The 26513-nt window shown below is 39.5% G+C and overlaps 1 protein-coding gene and 1 long non-coding RNA gene across 5 annotated transcripts in view; both read right to left on the bottom strand.

The window, feature by feature from the left end:
- LOC129348025 (uncharacterized) overlaps positions 1-11547 on the bottom strand; it is a 60274-nt gene extending 48727 nt beyond the window's left edge. For all 3 annotated transcript variants that reach the window (XR_008600440.1, XR_008600442.1, XR_008600441.1), the window contains exon 1: positions 11405-11547. This is a non-coding gene — a long non-coding RNA (uncharacterized LOC129348025). The remainder of the gene's footprint in view (positions 1-11404) is intronic.
- Positions 11548-12690: 1143 nt separating this feature from the next.
- Positions 12691-26513, bottom strand: part of myca (MYC proto-oncogene, bHLH transcription factor a) — a 30561-nt gene continuing 16738 nt past the window's right edge. The window contains exons 1-3 of one of the 2 annotated variants that reach the window (XM_023272556.3): positions 14965-15186; positions 13997-14693; positions 12691-13704 (exon numbers count right to left, since the gene is read on the bottom strand). In XM_023272556.3, coding sequence (XP_023128324.1) covers positions 13088-13704; positions 13997-14660 — 1281 coding nt within the window. In that variant the 5' untranslated portion in view covers positions 14661-14693; positions 14965-15186 and the 3' untranslated portion in view covers positions 12691-13087. Of the gene's footprint in view, positions 13705-13996; positions 14694-14964; positions 15187-26513 lie in introns of those variants that run through there. The other variant, XM_035949223.2, reaches the window with a different exon arrangement.

Raw genomic sequence — 26513 nt, 5'->3', positions numbered from 1 at the left:
TATATGCTTGCATTTTTGTCCTTTTTCCCTCAAAAGATGAAAAATAGAACACATTTCAAATACAACATGTGATCAAGCAGGACTTAAATGAGTTACAAACAGGCACAAATATCACATTTTAAGCTAAGAAGCGGTATATTATCATATTCTGTCTCATAAAAAAAATAGTCTGAATTAACGCTTTAATCATCAGGCTGTTTGAAAACTCATTTTTGATGTTCTAGATGTAAAAATAGCACAAGTATGTGCAGTCTGGCTATAAAACGATAATTATCACAAATTCCCGACGATTTTTCTAAGTGTGACCAGCCTGAGACCGTTACTCACACTCACCAGACACTCACACTTTTTTTTATGTTTTTCACAAATCACTTGAGGCAAAATAATAATATTTTGGCTCATCACTGGCTTATATAGACAAGACTGCCGTATACAGTACAATAAGATTTAGATGTAACTTTCAGTTGACAAAAAAATCCAGAATGGCTGCAAAATTGTTGCTATTAAGAAGAAAATTACATCAAATGTTATTTTAAGAATCCTATGACAAACATGTCCTTGTCTGTGAAGGTCACTGCCAGCCGTCCTCAATAACAATGATAAATTATGACAAATTTACAATGAAATATCTGTTTTACTTGGTTCAGCTCTTGTTCAGCAACAGAGCTACTGCATGTATGAGACACGTGTACTCCAAGGCCAAATAAATTAAGAAAACACACAATATTGTACATATGTGAAAATGAGCAACCATGAGGAGAGTCAGACAAGACAAAACTGTCAGACAACATCAGTAAAATGGTTTGTGTTTCGAAAAAAACGCTTCCACTCCATTGAAAAGGTAATTTTACCTCCAAAGTTGTCCTAAATACAGTGTTTTATAGCTTTGTGAAGGAGATCTTTAAAACTACTGATGTGTTCTAACAACCCTTAAGAACATTGACAAAAATGAAAAATATGGTAGTAGTATTCTTAGCTGTGGCTGCAGTTTGCAATGTTTTTCATATCAATAGAAAAAAAACACTACATTCAATTTAATCAATCTGTTGTTTTACTTAGTTGCCTAAGAACAACCTGTAAAAGTGTGTCAGTCTCATCCACGCTCGCCGCTATTCTTTTGCCAATTACGTCGCCATTTTTCTGGCCGTGGCTCAGGAAGATGTTCTTAATCCCATCGACAAAGCTCTGATTTACTCTGACAATAAGCACCAAAAGCAGATCCATTTAAACTGCTGAAAGACCCTGAACATGTGGGCAGTTTTTTAAGAAGTCTAGAACAAGGCTAGTAAATGGTAACACCCATAGGGAAATCTATTAGAGGGCCTCCGGGGTTGGTTACGCCACTGAGATACGCCATCAGACACACTTATGAAGGTCATTAATGAGATAAACAGTCATTTAAGTGAAAAACCGAGTTTAAAATCACAAACTAATGCAGCCAGGGAACTCATCTTCCTTTATAACCTTATTTTTATAGCCGTCATTGTTCTCTCGCAGCTGTGCCACTCCCTGTTACCCACCAGGTGCCAGATATCATGCAGGTATTGTGTCTTTGGAATGGCATAATGTTTTTTTTCTGATTCGGGAGCAGTTAAAGTGACGTAAACTGAGGTGTGATGAGACTCAACTGCAAAACAGTTCCCAAAAAGTTGACATTTGACAGAAATAAATGTACTTTTGTGATGCAAAATGTAGTTCTCCTCCTGTTTTCTACACTGGAATTCATCTCGGTACCCACTGAGCGATTTAAAAACTTGAAAGCCACAGATTCAACGTGTGAAAAGGAGCTTATACGGCAATGCACATGTCAGATTACTCATCACATCTGGCATCACCGCGACGCATGTGGGCTTCACCTTTCGCTGCTGTGGGCAAACAAAAGGTGTCTATCCATCTCTCGCTCCTCCTCTGCTCTGTCAGCTCCACAATGGAATTTTGAAACCGGCTTATTAAATGCGTGGGCATGTTTCCTTTCAAACGCGAGTGCTAGTGGCAGGACACATAAACACAGTATGTAGGTCAGTCAAACAGTTTGTGTCTGTTCTCTGCCTCCACGCCTGAGGTAAACTGACAGCAGAATCAAACACATTGTTTGCCGAGTGTGACTCATCTCACCCCGGAGAACCTGGGAAGTGGAACAAGGTTCGTCTCCTCCTCCACGCTGCTGTTTGGTGCATCTACCGAGTTTGTACCTGTGCGCCTGTTTGACAGCCGCTGAGGATCACATTTCCTCTCTGCTGTGACAGAAGGTTAACATGGACCTCCTGGGTGTTTTTACAGATCCGTGCCGTTTAGTGGTATAAACTGTGTCGAGCTACTTGCGGCGAGCGAATTACACACTAAACTCGCGGCGTTTCCCACCTGATATAAAGCCGCAGCCGTCACGGCTTTGTCTGCTGCATGACGAAGTTTCAGTCCAGCGCTGGAACAATCAGACACAGGATACAGGACATCATCCAGTGTGGAAAAACTACTTTAAAGTGACTGTGAAAGGGAGATGCAGGGATTCATGATAAAGTTCAGTGGGTTAAAGATGAAGCAGCGCCTCACTGGATAAGTTGTTTACATCCCACATGACCCAAGACCCACTGATACCATTTTCAGTTAAATTTAGCTTTAACCTACTGAACTCCAAGCAGTTAGTAACTGGGTTTACTCACTGTTACGATTTTACTCACTCGCTCATTTTTCTCTGGAATATAAAGTCCTGCACCTCTATGGAAACAGCACAACCATGACTAGAATTTGAGAGAAGTCAGAAATGTCTTTAGTGCAGTGTGACACCGCTATAATGCTATAAATCACAAAAAGGAAAGTTGAATTTCTTGGATTATTTGTGTTACAAAAATGGGGGAAAAAAAGTGCCTACATGTGTTAGCAGTACTGGGGGCAAAAATGGTGGGTCTACATGCTCAAAAATATTTTACCGCATACATCTTTTGCAGATTTGTCTCTTATGAAAACACAGCCTACAGTTCATCCTAGTTAAGCTAAAAAAATCAGTGAATTTTTGTGACATGACTCTCGTTCGCAGCTGAGTTACTGATGGCTTCACGGTTGTTTCGAGGATCGCAGATTTGTTTTGGTTTTTACGCAACCTGTTCACCACAAAAAGGTTATTTTTGACATTTTCTAGATTTTGAATAAAATGGCAGAAGAAATATCACGATTGTAGTCATGTGGTCAATGTTCCCATTGGATGCATGCCAGAAATTATAGTTGCCATAATTTCTGGACTATAAGCCGCTACTTTTTTCACACACTTTGAACCCTGCGGCTTAAACAATGATGCGGCTAATGTATAGATTTTCACGGTCTAATGAGCTTTATGCCGCCAACACATTTAGCCTCGTCACTTCTGACCAATGAAATTACCTAACAGCTCACAGTGGACCAGTGGAACTGTTTGAATTAAATCAAACGCACTCATTAAACTCTTCAGATCAGTCATTTTGCGCTTCATGCACACATCCTCATCATGGAAAACACACAAAGAAATGCATATGATGCAGCTTTTAAGTTCAAGGCAATCAATATGCCTGTGGAAGAAGGAAATAGAGCTGCTGCATGTAAGCTAGGCATCAATGAATCCATGGTGAGACGTTGGAGAAGGCAGCATGAAGAACTGACTCAATAGCGATCAATGACTTTTCTGGTAGGCTACTGTATTTATTTATTTTTTAATCAGCCATGTTACTGTCGTGTTACAGGCACTGGTCGGAAAAAAAGTATTTATCTGATTAAAAGTTTAAAAAAAATCTTTCTGTGCATATATCTCATGTTACAACGTGGACACCTGCAGCTTATAGATAAGTATTATTATTATTATTATTATTATTATTATTATTATTATTATTATTATTATTATTATTATTATTATTATTATGGTAGTTGAAGGATTGTAAGAAAGTTGAAAGTTTATCAACTCTCAGTGTTTCTGGCTCTGATAAATGGTGTCATTTGGGCAATATTTTCAAAAGTTGACCTGCTTTTCAAACCTGTTAATGGGTTTTGGGGATCAAAGGGTTAAACACATGAAAATCAAAGCAGTGCAGCTAAAAGTTGTGTCTCTTTAGAAAAAACGCGATAAAATCTAAAGTTTTAAGAGATCTGTACATGATGAGGACCAATTACAGGGAGGTAACTGATTCTTTGACAGTCAACAAAGGTGGATGTGGTCATAATAAAAAGGTAAATGCCATAATTTGTTCCTCTAGGCCAAAAAGACCAGAAAAAAATATAAAACCCCAACAGAAAATACTCAAAACGGTACAACTTTTTTTCTCCCCAAAATGTCAATAGCTTTCACAGCACAATAATCATGATTTTTTTTTTTTTTTTTTAAATTAAAAAGCCTCGTGAGAATATTAATTCAGTTTTAAAACCACAGGAACACAGAGTTCTGGCCGGACATTTTCAGAAGGTCAGATGACAGAAGTTTCATTCACTGCTGATGTAGCAACTCATCAGTGTGACTGATTGGAACACCGAGGCAGTAATTTCTATGGGGGAAGATGTTAATGTGGGTGAACACTGATTGGCGAGTCCTTGGACTTTCTTCCGAGGATAATTCCTTTTTAACATGTGCGGCATGTCCTTGTTTCAAAGCGCCTGGACCTTTAAACGCAACACAAGAAGAACGCACAACTTTAAACGTTTAATGCCAAAAATAGCAACTTAAGCCGGTGTTGATGTCACATTACTGGTATTTTTGGTATGCAGGTCACAGCGCTGCCGTCAGGGTCATCAATCAAAACTCTGCCACCAAGAGGTTCATGTTAATGAACCAATTAACACAAAATTTAAAATAGTTTGCCCTTCGGTAGTCGAGCGAGGAGCTGTGGTAGAGAACTACCAATTACTTGCATGCTTTTTAAAATTAATTTTGGGTATGAAATATCAAAAAATAATGAAAAAACCGCAGGAGCACAAGCTGGTATCTTTAAATTGCTTATTTTGTTTGACCCAAAGCCAAAAACCCACAGCTTTTCTGTTAACACTGATACAAAACAAAGGAAAATGGCATCGTTTTACAGTCAAAAAGCCGGAATGAGCAAATATTTGGCGCTAAACTTAATTAAATGGATGGCATTTTAACATTAAACATTTCCGCTATGTTCTGCTGTTAAATAAGATGAAGATCAACCAATTTCCTTGCTTTGAATGCAAATTCCAAATCTGTCATGTGACATAAATTAGAAATGGTCATCATGGGACTACAGCTCATATAGCTAAAGCCAGAATACCACAACATTCCTCTCCTGCACCAAGACATGCCTTAAAGTCCTGCCCTCCAATAGGCCTCCAACTTTTGTAGGATCTTTAGGTCTAATCCAGCTACTTTAACAAGAGTTGTGCTTTACAATAAAATGCAACCAATAGAGAGTCTGCTACAATATGCATCAATGCACTCTGTATGGAAATAAACAAAAAAAAAATGTTGACCAGCTGATTGAAAAGTTATGATCTGACAAAAGAAGAGTTTTGGAGCTTGGAATCTGTATAATTTTGCTCATCTTGTTTTTTCTAAACTTATTTTCTTTATCAAAGTGTAGATTTTATGAGCGTAGCCCATGACATCACTCACCAGAGGGACCGATACTGTTACATAACAGCCAGACATTGCTGTGAGCGCCCCACAACACTTCTCCAAATGGTCTCTCTCTGAGGATGCATAAGCCAGCTTACTTATTCCAATCTCAGAAGTTAACTGTTCAGTCACATACTAACCTCAAATCGGCCACCAAGTTACCACTAAAATCCCACCCCTGAGGTAAACTCAAGTTAAACTGAAATAAAGATGAGTTTTTGCTGATAAACCAAGATCTAAAGGTTTGTTTTATTTGGAATTGTGTAAATATTTGACAAAACTGCAGCAACCAAAAGCAAGAAAACCTCAGAGGTTGGGTGCTGAAGGAACAGGACTGTACTGCAGTGAGTTATCCATGTGGTCAGTTACATCAACATGACTGTAACTAACTGCCATTGGGAGTAACTTGGGGTTCAGCGTCTTGTCCAAGAACACTTCAGCATGCGGAGGGGCCGAGGATCGAACTGCCAATCTTGCGATCAGTGGAAAACCAGCTTCACCGACGTTAGTGGTGCATAACGAACATTACGAGGGCCAATAGAAAGTGTGTATTCTACCAACGCCTGCTCTCCAATGTCACTCAACTGCTGCCATGGTAACCCACCAAAACGTTTTGTAAAAAAGTTCCAAAAAGCTACACTGATTTCTACAAATCACAAATAGGACCAAACGCTGTCTCAAACTCTTTGGAAACTCGAGTAAATGTGCACATTCAGTGTGCTGCGGTGCTGCGTCCAGAAGAACACGTGTCACATTTCTCAGCAATGTATTCTTACAGAGTCTCACATGGTAAAAGGTCTCACACTGTGCAGTCAGGAAGCTGGCAGCCAAACACAGGTCGTCACCGCCAATAAAAACACACTGACAGCACCAAAACAGAGAATGCAAATGAGGCAGCGGACTCCCAAAGAGGAAAGTGATGTCATTGGGTAATAACAGTGCTGCAAAGAAAAGACTGGCAGGCGATTAAAGTTTTCAGGAGTATCAGCTGCTTTAATCTATTCCAGCTTGCCAGTCTGAAAAACACAGATTACATAAGAGCAGACCTCCGTGTATTCCTGGGCCTCTAAGTATGGGTGCAGTCCTTGTGGTGGAGTTTGGCTCACTGTACGTTTGCCTGGAAATCACACACGTCTCTAAGTTACTCTCTAACATACACAACGTTTACTGCTAAAACAGCTCCAGTGAGGAGGACAAGGCCTCAGTGTATCAAACAAGCTGAGAGCTGATGTAACTGTGGATGAAAATAAAAATTCCTTTCCTTACTCGAGGAATAGAAAATATCTTTGGATCTGACTCCACTGTGACTCCATCAGTATGACATTCGTATCATGCAGCAAACACGTGGACTTTATCCAGGGGTCCAACAATTGCAAACTCTCTCAAATGACTATCAGCTGCTACGTTTCATGTTTCCGAACCTTGTGATTTTTAGATTATTTTCAGAAAATATGTGAAGCTTTAGAGTCAATTATGCAATCTGAAGAATCGAATAATTAAGTTTAAGTATTGCATTAAGTAAAACTTTTCAGGATGATGCTGCTTTTTCCATTGTTTTCTGATATGTAATAGACTACATGTCAATTCAGATTAGCCAAAAAAGAAAACAATCTTCAGTTTGTTCCTCTCGTTGGTTTGCATTGGTGCTGGTGAGTCACGGAGCATCAGCCTCCATTTGTTTCATAAGATTATTAACAAGCAGCAACGTCTCAGAAACCCAGATGGTCATTTAACAACCTTTTCCATGGATAAAACCAGAGACGTTACAAGGGAAAGACAAACCACTTGAAGAATCCTGAACAGAGATCTATGGGAAAATTACGTAACACCAAAGACAGCGGTTTTGTATGACACATATCCCGCCTCTCCACCCAAAAAACCAATCGTCTGCAACCAGGAAACATACAAGCCAAACATGCTGTCAGATGAGCCGCACCTTGATGGGAAAGTGGACAAAAGCAGCAGCAAAAAGCTGCAAAAAAGTCCAGCAGCCTTCGATCTGGACTAGAGATGCAGCAAGTCACCGATTAGTTGTCAACTATAGCAATAATCTGCAATTTGAGTAATTTTTTTAAAGATTAAAAGTCAGGCAAACTAGCAAGACACTTGAGGACATATTTTCACCAGCTTTTTTTGCTATTTTATAGGTGAAACAACTAATCAGACCCACATATCAGTTTGTATCCGGCCACTGATAGTTTTGATTATTGCCTATTAAAATCCTACACTTTCTATTATCTCTGTTCCTGGTTTTACCTGCATTCCACTATTTTACCTTGTTATACTGCTTGCTTAGGATTTTATTTGTAAGTAGTTGTCACTATCTAATTTGACATTCGTTTTATTGTAAAGCATCTGTAACTTTTGAAAGTTGCTGTACAAATAAAGTTATTATTCTCATGTAAATCAGCCTCATAATCATTTGTATGTAAACCAGTTGAGCAGACTGGTCCCTCTCAAACTGCAATAAATAGGAAATGTTTACAAGACGTTAAGGCTGCCGGTGCTGATTTTAAAAATCCTCACACCTCAATTAAAAGAAGATTTTGTGTTGTAAAACCTTCAAGACATAAATCGCCCCAACGCTAATGTACAACAGACTAGACTCATTTATAATCCGTAACCTGAAGGTATTCAGTCTCTGACTACTGAACATGAACCACACAATGTGTTCTGTTTATAGAATGAAGCTACAAAATCAGACAAATAAATTAAAATCCCTCCAATTTAACTAAACAAGTTAGTAGAAGTTCCTATCTACACAAATCAGGATGTAGATGGGTGAGAGAACTGCAACTTCCTTCATCTCATGAGATTACTCTTGCCTATGTTTGCATGACATCAGACTTAATTGGGATCAATCCATCCATCTATTTTCTTCTTTTTATCCAGGTCGGGTTGTGATGGATGCAGACTAAGCAGGACATTCTTGTTACCCAGCAACACTTTCCAGTTCCTCCTGGTGAGTGCTGAGGTGTTCCCAGGCTGGATGAGATATGTAATCCAACAAATTCTAGGTCTACCTTGAAGTCTCCTTCCAGTTGGACATAGTGGGAAAAAATTCCAAGGAAGGTATCCTACAATCATCCATATCAGATTCCTGAACCACCTCAGCTGACTCTTTTTGACATGAAAGAGCAACAATCCTGCTCTGAGATCCCAAGGCACTTCCAGGCCAGATGAGATATGCAATTCAGCGAGTTCTGGGTCTAACCCTTGGTGTCCTTAATATCCAGAAAATCTCCAAAGGAAGAAGTCCCAGAGGCATCCATATCAGATTCCCAAACCCCCTTGACTGCCTCATATTGGCATGAAGAAGCAGCAATTCTACTCTGAGCTCCTGAATGTCTGAGCTCCTCACCCTGTCTCCTCATCAAAACCTCATTACCACAGAAGACGGTAGAAAGATTTACTGGTAAATCACCTTGATGGTCCGGTACAACGCATTACCGAAGACACTGCAACAATCCATCTGTCCCATCTCAGGCTCCATTTTCCCATTACTCGTGGACAAGATGTCAAGATACTTGCAGCAGAACACCCCCAACCAAGAGGGACAAATTTATGGCCTCAGACCTGAAGATGTCAAGCCAAACCCTACCACTTAACATATAGCTGCAAGTTGGAATCAAGTTTGGTAGAAATCTATCCAGCCAGGTGATCAAACCTGCTGGCCTGGCTCATCTCAAACAAGTCTGCTGCTTCAAACAATCTAGAAATAAAACTGAAATTTTCCTGGCTTACTGTGTCCATAATGTGGATTATTGTTTAAGGGCTCTGGCAGGATTAGTCACAGAAATTGGTCACATCAGGCCCTCTTGATTGAGCTGGAAATGAAGCTGGTTTTGTAACTGTACTGCAACTGTGTGCATGAGTTGTAGGAGTACAACCATCTTGCTTGAGAAAAATACGTTAAAACCTGTTTTGGGGCAAATCACCAAAGTTTTTCAGCAGTTTTTATCACAATTGACAAGTAGACATGCAGTTTTTATGTCCCTAAAACCACTGAAATTGCAGATATGGCTGTTTTTCCATTCATTTAGATAAGAGTCTGAGTATCTGATGTCCAGGGGTGTTTCCAGCATGGCTGCTGAGTTGGAAGACTTGCCTATAAGGACTATGATGAAACCTATTGAAGAATAACTAAGATTACAATATAAAAGTTTCTGGAGTTGCAAAAATCTAGACATGCAACTTGGGGCACAAGTTAATTATCTTCTTTCAACATGTAGAGGATTCATTTTTTCCATCTAAATGATTAAAAGAGTGTTTAAGGATTCCTTAAACACCTCAAGAACAGATGTAACTGCTGTGAAATGACCTTGTGAGGTTTCCAAACATCCAAACTTACATCTTTAGGACTAATGGGATGCTTATAGCTTTGGAGCTCAGATCTTGTGCTAATACATGAGAGGCCCTGACTGGAAAAGGTAAAAAGTTGCACTCTATTTGAGTTATTATTAAGTGTATTGAGAAAATTCTTTAACAGATGATCAATGCAAGACAGCTTTACTGCTATAGAACATTTTGCATTCATCCTGGAGAAACAGTTTCAACCAGACTCCTGTACACTGCATAGCTGGAAAAATTAGGTTTATTTGCATCATTTCAGTTGTAGACTTTAATCTGGCAAATGTTTTGGTACAAAGGGAAGCCATGGTGAAAATCAAGTGGCTTATATCGATTTATGATGGCTATTTGAAGGTACAACTGAAACAAATAAATGTTTTTTGCAAATCAGACAACTTTTCCAAAAGCTCCTCCATCTCCTGGCTCATAAATGTGTGTACCAAGAGCTCCTTTGTCTTTGTGCCGACTCCACCCAGTGAGCATGATTTTTGTGATTTGCAGGTGAACTCGCACTAGGGTGAAATAAAATGGGACTAAACCTCAGTGCACGTGCAGCAGAAATACAACCACCAACATGCAGTTCAAGCGGCACCTATTTGGAAGCAACAGATGGAGAAATAAAAACCAAACTTAGCCCAGTTCTATCCTTACCGTCTTCATGTCAGCAAACACCTGTAATCCGCGATGCTGGGCACCGATCACACCTCAAACACCTCCTCCACACACACAGATTTGGTGTTTTACTGTACAGCAGGACTTGAACATGCAGCGTCAGGTCAGCACACTTCCCCTGCAGCCTATCTGTCGCCCTGCCCACCCACCCACAACGTCCACACAATGAACCCACACTAATCCCATCTTTTGTGGTCCTCCCATGTCTCAGTGTGGCTGCACCTCATGCCTCTGCTCCACCATCTTAAACTGCATTCATCCACAAACAAGGGAAATGAGAACTAAAATGCTGCACAATAAAAACAACCTCCATGCATCAAACAGCCTTGAAACTCAGGAGCATGACTTGAAGCCTTTTGTTGTCTTCTATCCTGATCATACTGGCTACACTGTGACAGCAGACATAAAGCAAAGCATGGAGCAGCAGCAGCTTCAACACACAACATAAAGAAGGCATCTGATCACCTGCAGCAACAATAGACTGAGAGAACACGTGCTTTTTAAACACCTCCAGCTCCAAACTCTGCAGCATTAAAAGCAGGAGTTGGACGCACAGCAGCGAAGCCAGACAGAAAATAACACTTGTCCTGACAACAATAGTTTCCCAGACATTTAAACCGATGCAAACTCCTCATCAGCGTCCACAGCTACGATTAAATGGAAGTTTTCATGAGGCACACGGGGAGATAAAGAGGTTTACTTTGCTGTTTTAGTCTCATCAGGGCTGCTTGTGCAGATAAATAAAGGTTTAGTTTGACAAAATGACGAATGCAGCACACAAAGAGGTCTTACCGGGCTGCTTCTGCCGCCGCTTCGCGCTGTTTATATTCCGTTTTTCCTCGTGATCGTCTCTCAGACACAAATCTCGACCTCACTTCCATGTGCTCGCGACCAGGACCACGCGCTCAGGGGAGCGCTCGGGATACGGCGCGTGACGTCACGGCCAAAATGGAAAACTCGATACGGAATCAATAATAACCCAGATTTATCAATCACATCCCCATATAAGACAGAATCTATATTATAGAGATTTCACTCTGTTTAAATCAACTAGGAAGTTTGTTTGCTATTGTTTATTTTTTTCATCATTGTTTAGAATTTTATTTACAAATTAACCCCTTTCCTGTTTGTTATTCCAATATAGAAAATGGTCATTTCTGCTTAAAAATGCATTTAGACTGCGATAAAACCAACTTTGCAGAAGCTGTTTTCATGCATTACATGGAATCTACTAAAAAAACTACTTCACCTGCCATTTTTCTGAACATTTATTTCCTAGTTTTCAACCTTTCACTGCACAATTCTACCAAAAAGAGCCAAAATCATGCTCAACCAACTTCACTCACCATTTTTCTTCACGCTTGCAACTATTTTTATTTTAGTTTCCAACCTTTCACTGCACAATTCTACCAAAAAAGAGCCAAAATCATGATCAGCCAACTTCGCTCACTGTTTTTTCTCAAGCCTGCAACTATTTTTATTCTAGTTTCCAACCTTTCACTGCAGTTCTACTAAAAAAATAGCCAAAATCACATTCAACTAACTTCAATCACCATTTTTCCTTTAAGCATACAACTAATTTTCCTCTAGTTTTCACCCTTTCACTGCACAAGTCTCCCAAAACAGTGAGAAATGACATAAATCGGATTTAAGTGTGTAAAATTGAGCCTATAGAGCATCTCAGGTGGCACATTTCCCCTTTTATGGCCATGAAATAAGTGAATTTTCTTCATTTTAGTGCCGTTTATGTGAGAAAATCTTCTCTCTTGAGGTTTAAATGCACTACAGTGGGAGTTTAAATGCTTTTTAATGTGTAGATTAGCTTACCCTTTCCTTCATGAGTTCATATGCTATAAGCTGCGTGTTCAAGTGTAATATTTAAACCATCGCTGTTAACTTTCAGTGCCTCTTCTGTGCATCATTACACCTGAAAATGGCTTTTTGTCACAGTCAGTTATCCCAGCAATGCATCATTTATGTGGCTGCACCCACTCTGCGTCATTTACCCCCCCAACCCCATGTGAATGTGTGTTCATACTGTGATGGAGTGTTTTCATTCCAAGAACAACGGACACAACTTCAAGAAGAAACATTTTTTTTTATATTTCAAAAAGAATCTAGGAACATAATGGAAAAAACAAACACTGGGTCTGAACATCCAGACAATTGAGATCCAAAAATACATTTTCTTAGGAAATATTAATTATATACAAAACATAAAAATTTATATTTTAGTGTGGGCCCACAACAGGATAGCCCCATTTTTAACATTTTATTAATAAAAATAAACTTTTAAATATTTAATCCAACCATAACTTCAGTTGAGGCAGTTTCAACATGGAAATCAAGCAAGATTCCAAACAACTTAATCCATTTTTTGCATTTACATGCAACAACAACTGTACACCCTAAAGTCTTGAACTTGCATAAAAAAAACAACAAAAAAGGCCAAAAACAAAGTCTATGATTCAAACTTTAAGCGCGAGAGCTCTGCAGCTGTGCGAGTCTCTGCTTTAAAAGTTCACTTTTCCTCCTCAGCTGCTCTTTGAGTGAGAGGAGTCTCTGTTCGTCCGTCTGCATGCTGTAAATGCACTCCGTGGCCTTCTTCAGGATCACCACTTTGGCCGCCTTCTCGTTGTTGGCCACCTCTGGGATCTCGTCCCTCAGGGCGAAGAAGCTCAGCTTGAGCTCGTTCCTCCTCTGGCGCTCCAGAACATTATGAGTCCTTCTCTTGTCATAGTCCTCCGTGTCCGACGTCCGGGGGCTCGAACACTTGCGGTTGCTGCTGATCTGCTTGAGGACCCTGCTGTGGCCGCCGCTGCCTCCTCCTGCCGTCGCCGCTCCACCGCTGCTCTCCAGCTTCAGCCTCTTGACAGCCGGCTGCTCGTGCCTCATGGATGGATGGGCGGCGTAGTTGTGCTGGTGGGTGGAGACGTGGCACCTTTTCAGCACCAGCGGGCTGGGATGCCTGTTCTCCGGCGGGCTGGGGTCGCACCGCTTCACCGCCTGCCTCTTCTCCACCGTCACCACGTCGATCTCCTCCTCGTCCTCCTCCTCCTGGTCCTCCTCGTCATCGTCTCCATCCTCGTCTTCTGCAAGGAAAACAAGCAAAAAACAACAGGCATCAGTGACACAGTTGGAGAAGGGGAGGAGGGGGCTTGAATCTCTGCAGCCCTTCCCTCTGGCTAGTCTCAGTCTGCAGCATGACATGGGTGGAAGTGGCAGCAAGTCTCTGCCTCCTGACTGCAAATCACATCCAGCACAGCCTCATTCTGCTCAGAGTAGTGGAGTGAAATGCTGCAGGATGGAGCTGTGTGTGTTGCACTGAGTGGAGGGAGATTCCTCCTTGCTCAGGTCACTGAGGGGTGTGTCTGCATGTCTTACCTGAGTCACTACAACTGCTGCTGCTGCTGCCGCTGTTGGGCGGCGTGTCCAGCCTCAGATCCTTACTAGGCGGCGACCCTGAGCTCTGCTTGGGCGTCTCGGCGATGGGGTAAGGGAAAACCACAGACGGATCGATGCACTCCGACGCGGACGTGTTGAGGTCTTGCAGGTAGCTGCTGTTCAGTCTCCACGGAGCTGCGGCGGCGGCGGCACCGGCGGGGTCCGAGCCGTCACCGGCCGCCGGCTCCTTCCTCGCCGCGTTGAGGGAGGCGAGCCGCTCGGACACCACCTTCTCCAGCTTGGCGGCGGCGGAGAAGCTGCTCCACATGCAGTCCTGGATGATGATGGACTTGAGGAAGGTCTGCGAGTAGTCGGCGTCGCAGATGATGCTCTGGTTGACCACGTCGTCGCCCAGGAACTCGGTCACCATCTCCAGCTGATCGGCGGTGGAGGGGAAGAGGCTGGACAGGGACGGCCGGCGGCTCGGGGAGAGGGGAGGGGTCGGCAGCAGTTCAAATTTCTTCCAGATGTCTTCGCTCGGTGCCGGAGGCTGAAGCTGCTGCGGGTAGAAATCCTCCTCCTCATTATCGTAGTAGAAATACGGCTGCAGAGAGTCGTACTCGTAGTCGTAGTTTTTACTCGGCAAACTTGAATTCAGCGGCATGACGTCTGCGCTGGTTCTCTCCTTATGGTGAAGCTGGTTGAAGGAAAAACAAGGAGTTTAGTTTGTTTGGAGAAAAAAAAAAGAAAGAAAAAAAGGTGCGGAGCTTCAAAGCTGAGCAGATGTAAGCAACATCACACGCTTCTCTCCAAAACAGTGCTGCACGCCGTGCATGCATGCACCACTGCAGCTGCAGCAGGTGCTCAACTACGAAACGCCACCTTCTGTCAAACTAAGTCCGTTTTAAAAAAAAAAAAAACCTAAACTGCAGCGGGAACCTGCACCAACCGGCTCCGATGCTTCTTACCTGCTAGATTTTTAAACTGCGGGCGAAACGAGACGGGGCGCAAACGACCCGAGGTGCGCAAAAAAGGGGGCAGGAAAGTTATTCCAGTGCGGCAGTGACATTAAATCCTTTCCAGAGAGGCGTTGCAGAGGCTTTGAAGCGTGCATGCAGGACAGAGAGGCTGCAGCAGCGACCCGGCGAGGACGACGCTCCGTCTGTCATGAGCAGCGTGAGAATCACAGCTGAGCGCTCCGCCGGCCGCAATAAAAGCGGCCGCATCACTCCTCCCCTCTGCGCCACCTCCGCTGTGTCTCTCCGCGGTTTTTTCCCGCGAAACACACGCCGGCATTGAGAATGTACATCACTCCAAATTGACCCCCCGCTTTTACCACCGGGGCCACTTTTTACGCCGCGTAAAGGTCGATCCGCGCTCGCATCCAGCGGGATTTTCGGCCACTTTTACGCGCAAATGCACACATTTGCACCGGATCTACTTCGTGGGAGGGGTTATAGTAGAGTAGCGCTCCCATTGACTGCATGCAAAAAATACTAATGCGAGTAGTAGTGACACATAATTAGGTTATTTTACTACTACACCGCCCGAAATACACAAACAACACACAAAGCTGTCTCATGCAAGCCGCAGAGTGTCGCAGCGAATATCAACACAACTAACGCACACGTGCAACGCAAAACTGCACTAATTGGGATTTTATTTTTTCATTTGAAAAACGCAGCGTTGCTTTTAAACCGCGAATGGCGCACTGTTTGCGCAGCGGTTTCACAACAGCGCTCACAGGTGCGGCAGCTCACCTCTGCAGCCACTGACAGCTCTGAACTGGCTGGAACAGGTGACTGCAACAAGGGCACGCCAAATATCTGCACTATGTAGGAGTAAGTTTACACACACGAGCAAAAATAAATTTTAAAAAATAGTGGAAAAAGTCCCGCTGACTGTGAAACGCAGCTCGGTGTTTGATGCTGGACAGATTGGCACCAATTAACTGCAGGAAGGAAGCAATTAAAGGGATCAGATGGGTGCCGCAGTTGGATGGAGGTGTCCTCTTCCTGCTGGAGAGGGGAGTGGAGGGATTGGACGGGCTTATAGCGCCCTCTGCTGGGCACAGAGCTGCAGGGCTGGACGGCAGCCAGCTGGGTTGCGGGTCACAGCACAGAGGTGAACACAAAGTCCACGAATCACGCATGAACTGAGTTAGTATTTACAGAAAGTCGATCAGGGAGAAGAGGGTTGGTTGAGGGTGGAAAGACTGTAAAAGTGACAATTCAGTGGGTTTTTGTGGACTAAAGTCCTGCACTTCTGTGGAAACACAACCTTGGCTGGAAGTAGAAAGAACTCAAAACACCTATTGTGCAATATCACAAGGCTATGATGCTATGAATCATAAAAAAGACAACAAAAAAAAGTTGGATTTCTTCAAATATTTCTTATACAAATTTGAAAAAAAAAGCTGGAATCATCACATGTAACATTTTTTACCATTAGGTCTTAGCAATACCAGAAAAAAGGCTCTAATATGTGTATATGTGTGTTATTTTTTTTCTGTGAATGCCTCTATCTTGATCAGGATACACATTTTTATTTTAAGAATTAAATAACACGATTTCTTTGCAATTTAAGGAACTGCAATGTAAAACCAGAGCTGGCTGATGGAGGAGAGCAGACAAAGGAGGGAGGAAAAAGTAGAGATAATCATCTTGAATTTCCTTTTGTTATCAGAAAGTGGAAAAGAAAATCCCCAAACTGAAATTGCAGCCTCTCCTACTTCCTCCCTCTTCATTGCTCCAGCTTTCTCTCACTCCTCTCCTCTCGTCCTCGTGGGATGCTGGTTGGAGAATAACGATCACAACCGGCAGATTTACGAGTTACAGTCGGAGTGTTTCCCAGCTCCGGATGTTTCTGTGTTTCTGGGGGGAACAGAGGGAAGCTTTGGGCTCTGATAAGTGCAGACTAAAGGTGCTCAGGAGAGGTTTGATTGTATTTTTGTCTCCCCTCGGTTAAACTCTGATCGACAGTCTGTGCACAGTAACCTGCAGAGGGTCTGTCTGGGTGAGGAGAGAAGAGATTTCAATCATAGACAACGATAAATACAGCAAAACTCAACACAGCCTCTAGAGAGGTCAAAGGCTGCTGTTAGAGTGGATTTACTTCAGCCTGTTTTGCACGATATTCCAATAATTTCTGCCATATTTCTGAACAACAGTTGATTATAAGTGATTCCTGTTGAAAAACCAGTCACACAATGCACCAAAAATTGCACACAATTCAGTGCACGTGAGGTTTATTTATACCGTCACAACACATTTTATAATCAAACTGTATTTATATGAGGCAAAAAATATGAAATTTGCAAGAAATACAGGAAAAAGTAGCATTTAAACCCAAATCATAGAATAAAAATGAAATAAACTGAGCAATTAAAAATAAAGAGAAAAGGGTGAAAGTGAAAAACTAACCAGATATGCTATTTTGCTGTTTCTGCTACCACTTTATTCCAACATGTAAAAGAAATACAACACATCACAGTCCCTATGAGGATGAAACTATCAATGCAGCTAATGTTTTTGTCATTGTTTTCATTATTTTTTCACTTGGTCTGTCTTTCATTTAGTTTAAAAAAGTGTCAGAAAAATGCACCACCATTATCCAGACGTGAGTGAAACTGAGAGAAATGCAGCAAAATCTCACATTGTAAAAAGCAGTAATGTCAAATTTGGACATTTCAGCTCAAAGAACTGCAATATTTCTGAACAGCAATTGATTGTGGGTCTTTCCTATGGCCTGTCAATGGTCATGAGTTGAAAAAAGGCTCACACAATTCAATGCAAGAGAGGTCAATTTATACAGTTAGAGCACATTACAGGTTGTAAGGTAGAATTGACAAGAAATACAATTAAAAAGGTGCATTAATACCACATTATTTTGAATATTTTATCAGTTTGGCAGCCTAAAAAATGTCAGATAAGAATAAAAATCACAGCACTGTTATCCAGAGGTGAGTGAAATGAAGAGAAATGCAGCAAAGGGATTAAAAAAATAAATAAATAAAATACAAAACCATTTTCCAGGAGCCAAAAGAGGTGAGTGAAATGGAGAGAAATGCGGCAAATTCTCACATTTGAGAAGCAATAATGTCAAATGTTGGCAATTTAGCTCAAAAACTGTCATCAGAATTGTTGTTCTACAAGTTAAAAGTGCATCAGAATCATATAAGCTGTCTGAAATCACTCCCTGTTTACTTCTTAATTCCCTACATTTACTATCTATACTATATCTGAGGGTAAAAATATGTGCAAAAGTTATGCAGATGTCCTCTTTATTAGGTACAGTCTAATACAATCCAATACCACATCTGACACGTTCTTTAAAACTTGTAAAACATGTTGTGGTTCGTGTTGTGCTGGAATAAATACCGAATGTGTTTCTGATGAAAACTCAGCATCATTATGTTGTGAAAGTAATTACTGTTGAGCTCTTGTGTTGGGCTGCATTAGATCTTACTGCGTGGAATAAAGTAGCCACTGACTGTTTAGTTCCCTCACAATGGAACAATGGAAGCATCTGCAGCATGTACACAACTGGATTTGCAATGTTTCGCCTTTTATACCACAAAAACTTGTCACGATGCACGATTTTCTGAAATTTCCACTCAGTAATGTACAATTTCCTTTTGATTGCAGAGAAAAGTTAATGAGAAAACTGCACAAAAATTGCATTTAAACAGCAAGAAAGCTCATCTTAATCTCGCAAGTTGCAAAACTTTATAGCAGAAAAGGACATTTTAATGATATTTAGAGTAGTCTTGAGTTCTCCATCTACAAATCTGACTGTATTTTGTGCATCCAATACAGATGTAGCTGTTTTAACTTTGTGTTAATGTGCACAAGTCCTTAAAACCATAACTATACACTTAAACATACAGCAAACTGTTGAATTAGTCACATCGACACACTTTGGGCACCAACTGCTCTCCTTCCTTTTTGACTCAGATGCAGATTTTCTGAACTTCCCCAATTTCTGACCACAAATCCAACGCTCTGCGTTCATAAATATAAATATGCAGCAAACTCAGCAGATTCTGGTGAACAAAAGAGGAGGTCGGGATGACATAACCTCCTCTGTGTGTTATACTTTGAAGCTTTAGTGTCGTTTACTTAAGTTCCTAAATACTTACTGAGTTTGGTCTTTTCATTTCTTTCCACTATATTTTAGGGGAAAATATCATACTTTACATTCCTCTATAACAAGAAAATGTATGAAGTGCCTTTAAAATCTGATCTTTTGTTATAAACTAGACTAAATTTCTATGAAAATACAACCAAATCCCAACGGCAGTGTAAGTTTTTGTCCCAGAATACAGCTAAAAACTATAAAATCGGGTGCTTTTTGGAGCCAAAAACAACAATAACAGAGGTAACTACTGTAAAAAAATAAAAAACAACAACAAAACAACAATGGTGTGAAATCAACAGTTAACGAAGCACTGTTTAGAAAGAGAACTTGATTTTAAATACACTCATAACTATACATTGATGCTCTGAAACAGGCCGTTTTTATTTATTTATTTTTAAGTTAAATAATTTTTCCATGGTTCCTGTAATAAAATGCCTTTAAATAAATGTTCCCAGTCCATAAAAATGCAACTTGCCTCATTGTATATTCTTTGTTGTTTTAAGTGTTTTAATGGTAAATACATTTTCAAATGTCTTGAACTGGTAGATCTCAATTCTAGGTCATAAAGATATATTGTTATTTATAGTATATTTCTTTAATTCACAGTTTTTTTACATTTTAAAAGAAGAAAATCTTATTATTTACAGGCAACTACAGTTACAGTTAATGCTGATTGCAGTGACAACACTATAAATACAGCTTATTATTGGAAAATCTAGTTACAGTAATAAAGAGTAAACCTCACATTCTACTATAGAGCTCTGTAATCAGTTATAGAGTAATGAGTTGTTCTGTTCTGTAAAATAAAGCAATACATTCTACAGTGAATAATATTTTAAAAATATCAAATTTTGCCTTAAGATCTGTTAAAGTGTACTAAAAGTCAATATAAGTACTAAAAGTCAATATAAGTGCAAACAGAAAAAAAATAGGAATTACTGCGAGAAAAAAGATGATATTTATGAGTATTTATGAGTCTCTAACTGTGCATTTGTTGCATTTCCTTTTGCTTTTTTCAATAATTCAAATTAATTTTTATTAATTTAGGGATTTGGATGACTGGTGAACATAACAGGCTCCATAAAACGGTCACTTTGTGGGCTAGAAAGTTCACACACAACTTTTTCAGCGGTTGCACCGTTGCGACCAAGTTTCTCATTCAGACACCACAATTTACCAACGTTCCCTAAACGCCCCACATTTCAGGCTGTTAGGTGGCTGACAGGTGTGTGACCAGAAATTACTTTGAAAAGAGTTAAACTAGGGCACTGTAATGTCAGATTTGTCCCAGATTAGACGGATTGATTATTTTTTTCATTTCTACATGCGGTTTTTCTGTGAGCAATTCAGCAATTCATGAGAAAACTACATTTTAATATCGCAGCACACGAAGTTAAAGAAGTATTTCCCACCACTGTGGGTAACGCAGTAGCTGCCCTGTTCACAACTCACTATTTTATGACCCAAATAAACCATTGATTAATCAAGAAAATTTAATCTGTACTGAAAATCTATATGAAACCAGCTGCTAAACATGATTTAATAAAGGAAATATGTTTTTTTTCTTCTTAGGTATAAATTTTACTGACAACACTTACATATTTTTACTTTTCAGTGCAGGACATTTGTTTGTAATGGAGTATTTTTACACTGTGTTATTAGTAGCTGTACTTTAATATAGATGTGTAGGTGGTTTTGACTGTGGGGAAGTTGATGCTGTTTGATCAGTGTTTGTCCACACAACAGATCAGCATTGATAAGAGGGAAACTGATCAGCACACTGGAAGTTTCTCCTTCTTATACGATTCAACCTGATCACTTGGAACGAGGCTGAAAATCAATAAGCGTTCAGCTCAGTGGGTGAGAGGAAGCTGCCAGCCGAGCAGTGAGACGGAGTCAAAGCCCAGCAGATTTGTCCTACTGCTCAGGAGCTAATTGTGTCATTAATTATTCACAGCGACAAACGACAGTTTATTGACCCGAAGCAGCTGAACTGCACCGAGCTCCTGGTAACAGAAGGATGCTTTATTCTGCAGCTCTGATTTAGGTAGTGTGTTGCACAGAGTAAATACAAAGAGTTTCATCAATTTTACTACATTTTCTAAAGCTGTAGGTCAACTTTTAAGAATTACAGACAGAGGGACAAAGTTGGACAAAGTTCATCTCTGGCATCAACCACAGACTTTTGCATGGTTGAAAAAAAATGACAGTAAAGTTTCATTCCACCTCGATTCAACAAATTTTTTAAAAAGTTCACATCTGACCATCTGCAGATTGACAGAGATTATTACGATAATAATAATAATAATAATAATAATAATAATAATAATAATAATAATAATAATAATAATAATAGCTTAATTATTGTTGTTAATTTATTATTATTTGATTTATTTTATCCTATTTTTTGTGGTGAATATTAACTGAGTTGACCATGTTTAAGTTGGGATCATAGGTAACATTAGTTTTTGAGTTAAAAATTCTCAAAGAGGGGGTGGTGTCATGTCCATCAATGCAAATGTAACTGCAATAATCTTTTTTTTCTTGTAAAATATGCCTCTGACCGGCACCATACTCTACACTTTTAAAGCTCCTATAGGTGCCAATCATAGGAGAAAAAAAAGACAGCCTCTTATTGTGAAAAATAAAGGCTTTTATGGTTGACAGAAATTTTGACAATTTGTCCAAATTTGCGCCATAACATCACTGGTGTGTGTCATTCTATTAAAGCAGGGTTGTAGCATTGAAGACTACATGTACATATTAGTGAACATAAACTTTGGGCTGAGGTCTTCTGCAGCTTTGATGCCCCCTAATGGCCAGACTGAGTAGAGGTGTATTTTACAGTAAGTCTCCACTTTGTACAGTTTCCTCTTACCTGCCATGGCAGGACCATTAGAACCTTAAAAACAAAAGAATAATGTCTAAGAAATGCATTTTTATATATTCAAATATGTACCATATTACATAAGAGACACTGAATTCCATTGCTCAGTAAACATATTTTCATAAATAGATAGATAGATGGCAGTGGAATAAATATTCAGATCTTAGTAAAAGCATAAAAAATAAACAAGTAAAAGTATCAATACAGTCATGTATAAACCTTCAATTACAAGTAAAAGTCCTGCATGAGAAATCTTACCTAAATGTAAGTAAAATATTAAAGGGTCATTCCTTGAACCTGATCCTTGAAAATATCTGAAAAGCTGATTTAAATAAAAAAAAAAAAAAAAACCTACAGTAAGTTTAGTATGCTTAATAAAACCGCACAAAATCTTACCTCCATACTATGAATATTACACATAGGTGTGGGTTGTAATTTCCTGCTTTTTAGTTTACTTTTGGCATTTCTGAGCCCTCATAATTTTACACACAAAGGAGATAAACACATGCAATTTTCAGGGCTGCATGCCACATTTCAATTCTATTTAAAACTGCAGCTAAATCAGTTTTACATCCACTCCAAGTGTCACGATCTGCAGATGAAAAACCAGTCACTGCCTCCCATGTGACCCCCTCAGAATCAGCTGACTTCATACTGATATACACATATTCTCAGATTATTTTGACAGAAGAAACAATGGCAATAAAGAAACCTTTCATATGCTTTAACCTGTTTTGACCAACCACCTATCCGACATGGTGATATGAGACTGGAAAATCTGCCCAAAATGCACTTTTCAAAGTTTTCTTTACACATCCAGGGAACTGGTGTTTCTATGACTCTTTATTATAGTTGATAAACTGGTGCAGTTTTGCTATAAACTATGATTTAGCCCATGATAATGTTGATAAGATGATATGATCTAAGCTGCATATAGAAAAACCAAAACATGCTAAACAAAAATGAGACTTTGGCTTAAAACTGTGACGCATGGAGTGGAAGTAAAACTGATCTGGTTGCAGCTTTTAACAGAACTCAAAGGTGTTTATTACCCTCAGAAATTTAATCTGTCTTTCTAATGTTTCTATGAAGTTATGAGGACTCAAAAATGATAAAGTGGATAGATAGATAGATAGATAGATAGATAGATAGATAGATAGATAGATAGATAGATAGATAGATAGATAGATAGATAGATAGATAGATAGATAGATAGATAGATAGATAGATAGATAGATAGATAGATAGATAGATAGATAGATAGATAGATAGATAGATAGACAGACAGATATCTGCAGTTTAAGTGAAATGTTTTTCTGTTTTCTCCATTTGAAACAATGCTTTCCATCATTCGTGAGTGCTGTGATTTGATTGCTGTCACTCTTTGGCCTGTTTTATAAACCGTTCTCTCCCACAATCACCTGAAACCACTTTATGCAAATAACACCTCAGTAACATTCATGCAAATTAGTGGATCAGTTTGTTCCGTGTTGAGCTACAGAGTTTTTAAAAGCTTCACATTCTCTAAAGACGTACGAGTCTGAACAATTAAATGCCATCGTCTTGTGCGGAGAAGCAACGTTTCTGCAGTTCCATGAATTTTCAGGGAAAACTGGGTCTGTAAGTATTGTCAAAGTCAGTATTACTAAAAACAGATCACACCTGCAGCATGCAGAGTTCAGTTCAGTCTTTATTAGGCTCCTGTACAAGCAGCAGAGCAGCCCGGCAGATAAACATGCAATAAACCCTGAAAACACCATGTATCTGTGCAATTTTGAGGGAGAATAACATAAAATTAGGCACTCAATAAAAAATATCCATGTGACTTCTGAGTTGTTTGTCGGGGCAATGAACGGAGGTGATCTGAGGGCAGAGCTTGTACTTGTTTTTAATTTATTTGAAGAAGTCACAAGATGAACCTGAAGGGAAAACAAGGAGGAGAGAGAAGGAGAGGTGAAGGTAATCAGCTAAAGTGTCCTTAACTTCCAGTGGGGTCAGCTGAGGTTAGAGATCGTTTACTCATGTCTCAGTCTTTCTTGTCAAACTTCTGCTGGTTCCTGTTTGTGTAGTTCAGTGTGTGACTAATACAATGACACACTTTTCCCTTCAGATGTCTCCTGTACACTCAACATCAGCTGCTTCACTGACGCTCAGAGTCTGGGCTAAATCTGAATGTTTTGGTGAAGCTGGAAAACACCGACAGTGGAAGAAGTTGAGTTTCCACTGCTTGAAATGGACGTTATCATGCATCTAAAAGACGTGTTTTGACCCTGTACATGGGTAGCAGGAAGCAGTTTTTGGAAACGGATGTCCAAGATCCAAGTAAAGTACAGTAAAATACAGTCTGCTACAGTAGAATATGAGGTTTACTGTTTAATATTGTGGCTTTCTAGTAATATACTGTATTTATACGGAGCTGCCAGAAACATTGACTGTTACTGTAGCTTTGTGTCTCTTCTTATCATTTTGTGAAATCTTTCTGTCTTGTTCTTTTGTTTTTCTGTCTTGTTTGTGTTGCTTTATGTTGTTTTGTCTCTCATCTTTGCCATTTTATGTGTTGTTTTGGTCATTTTTTGTCGTTTTATGGCTCATTTGTGTTTTGTGTCATCTTGTCTCATTTCTGTTGCTTTTGTCTGTCTTTTTTTATTTTATGTCTTTGTGTGCATCATTTATATCTCGCTTATCTTCTTTTGTGTCTCATTTATTTTTCTTTTATGTCTATTTGTTTTTGCTTATGTTTTTCTTTTCTGTCATTTTGTGTCTTGCTTGTGCCATTTTGTGTTTCCTTTTGTGTCATTTTATCTAACGTTTTGCCATTTTGTCTCTCGTTTATGTCCTTTTGTTTCTCACTTGTGCTGTTTTGGGTCTCATTTTCTCATATATCTCTGTTTTTAGTTCAGTTCACATCATCGGCTGTTACAGTAACCTGCTGATAACAGTCATTCTTGTTTTTTTTTCCACCTAAAAGAAGCATCAGATCTGACACTTTTCAGCCACATTTTGGGTAAATTAAACAGTAAACTACTGTTACAATTTGGCTGTATTTTTTTTTTTTGACAGTAATTTCTTGGACTTCATGTTTTTCTTGCCATTAAAAATAATTACATATAACTGTGGTTGTGTGTTTGGTGTCATAGAATGAATTTAAGAATCAAATTGGAAAGACATTCTGTGTCATGTTGTTTAAGAAACGAGTGATGAAGCTTCAGGAGAACTTTAATATCCCCACAGGGAAACTGTGATCACAACAGCTGCTCAAATTCAAACTAAAAAAGAAATCATGACATTTTAAGACTTCTATACAAAAAGGAAATAAAAAACTGCTTGGCCACAGCAGTGATCTTTATTTTTGTGAGTATTTAGTCATCAGTCTGGTTGAACAGAGCACTGTGGTGACGTTCAGAGATGTTGTTCATGACGGAGGTGAGTTTGATAACAACCTCCTCTCTGTTTCTACATGTAGATCAGAGGTGTCAAACTCATTTTAGTTCAGGGGCCACATTCAAGCCAATTTGATTTCAAGTGGACCAGACCAGTAAAATCAGAGCATGATAACCTATAAATAAAGACAACTACAAATCTTTCCTTTGTTTTAGTGCAAAAGGTACATTCTGAAAATTTTCACATATGAGGAATTATCTTTTTACAAAACATTATGAACAACCTGATTTTTTTTTTTAAAGAAAAAAATAAATTTAGTTTCAACAATATTATGCCTCAGTTTATCATTTACACATTACGACTTCCAGATCACAGAGTGTCTACACATGAACACAACATTTAGTCACAGGCATCTGGAACTGAATGATGTAATATCTTATTGTATGATCAAAATGACAAAAATCAGACAAAAAAAAGACAAAAAAGAACAAAAACAAGACAAAATATTACAAGAACGACAAAAATGATACACAAAGCAGTGACAAAAACAAAACACAAAATGACAAAAATAAGACAAAAAACACAAGGGAGACAAAAACACAAAACGACAAAAAGGAGAAGCAAAATGACAAAAACATGAGTCAAACGACAAAAGTCAAACAAAAAAAACGAGACAAAATATTACAAAAATAAAACGCGAAATAACAAAAGAACAATGAGCAATCTAGTATTTTACTTTATGGTCAAAACAATGTGTCATGGTGAGGAAATTATTTTAAACTTATAATTTTACAAACGAACAATTTGCAGTTAATGTCTTCTGTGTAATTTTCACTCTTTAGAAAGTCATCTGGCGGGCTGGTTTTGGCCCGCGGGCCTCATGTTTGACACCCCTGATGGAGACTGTGCACCTCCACCCTCAGCACTGAGCTTGTCCTCTGAATCACAAGACGATGAGTTCTAATTAATCTATTTAACCTTTACATGACCAGGAAGTCACTCGAGACTGAAATCTCTTTTTCGGGGGACACCTGGCCAAGAAGGCGCTCGATTACAAAGTTAAAAACGATGATAAAATCAAGCATGGCAGCAGCAGACAGAGTCCAAAAG

The sequence above is a fragment of the Amphiprion ocellaris genome, chromosome 22 (assembly GCF_022539595.1).
Source record: "Amphiprion ocellaris isolate individual 3 ecotype Okinawa chromosome 22, ASM2253959v1, whole genome shotgun sequence".
Taxonomy (NCBI): Eukaryota; Metazoa; Chordata; class Actinopteri; family Pomacentridae; genus Amphiprion; species Amphiprion ocellaris.
Note: the sequence above shows the minus strand (reverse complement) of the source record. Positions and strands in the feature narration are given on the sequence as shown.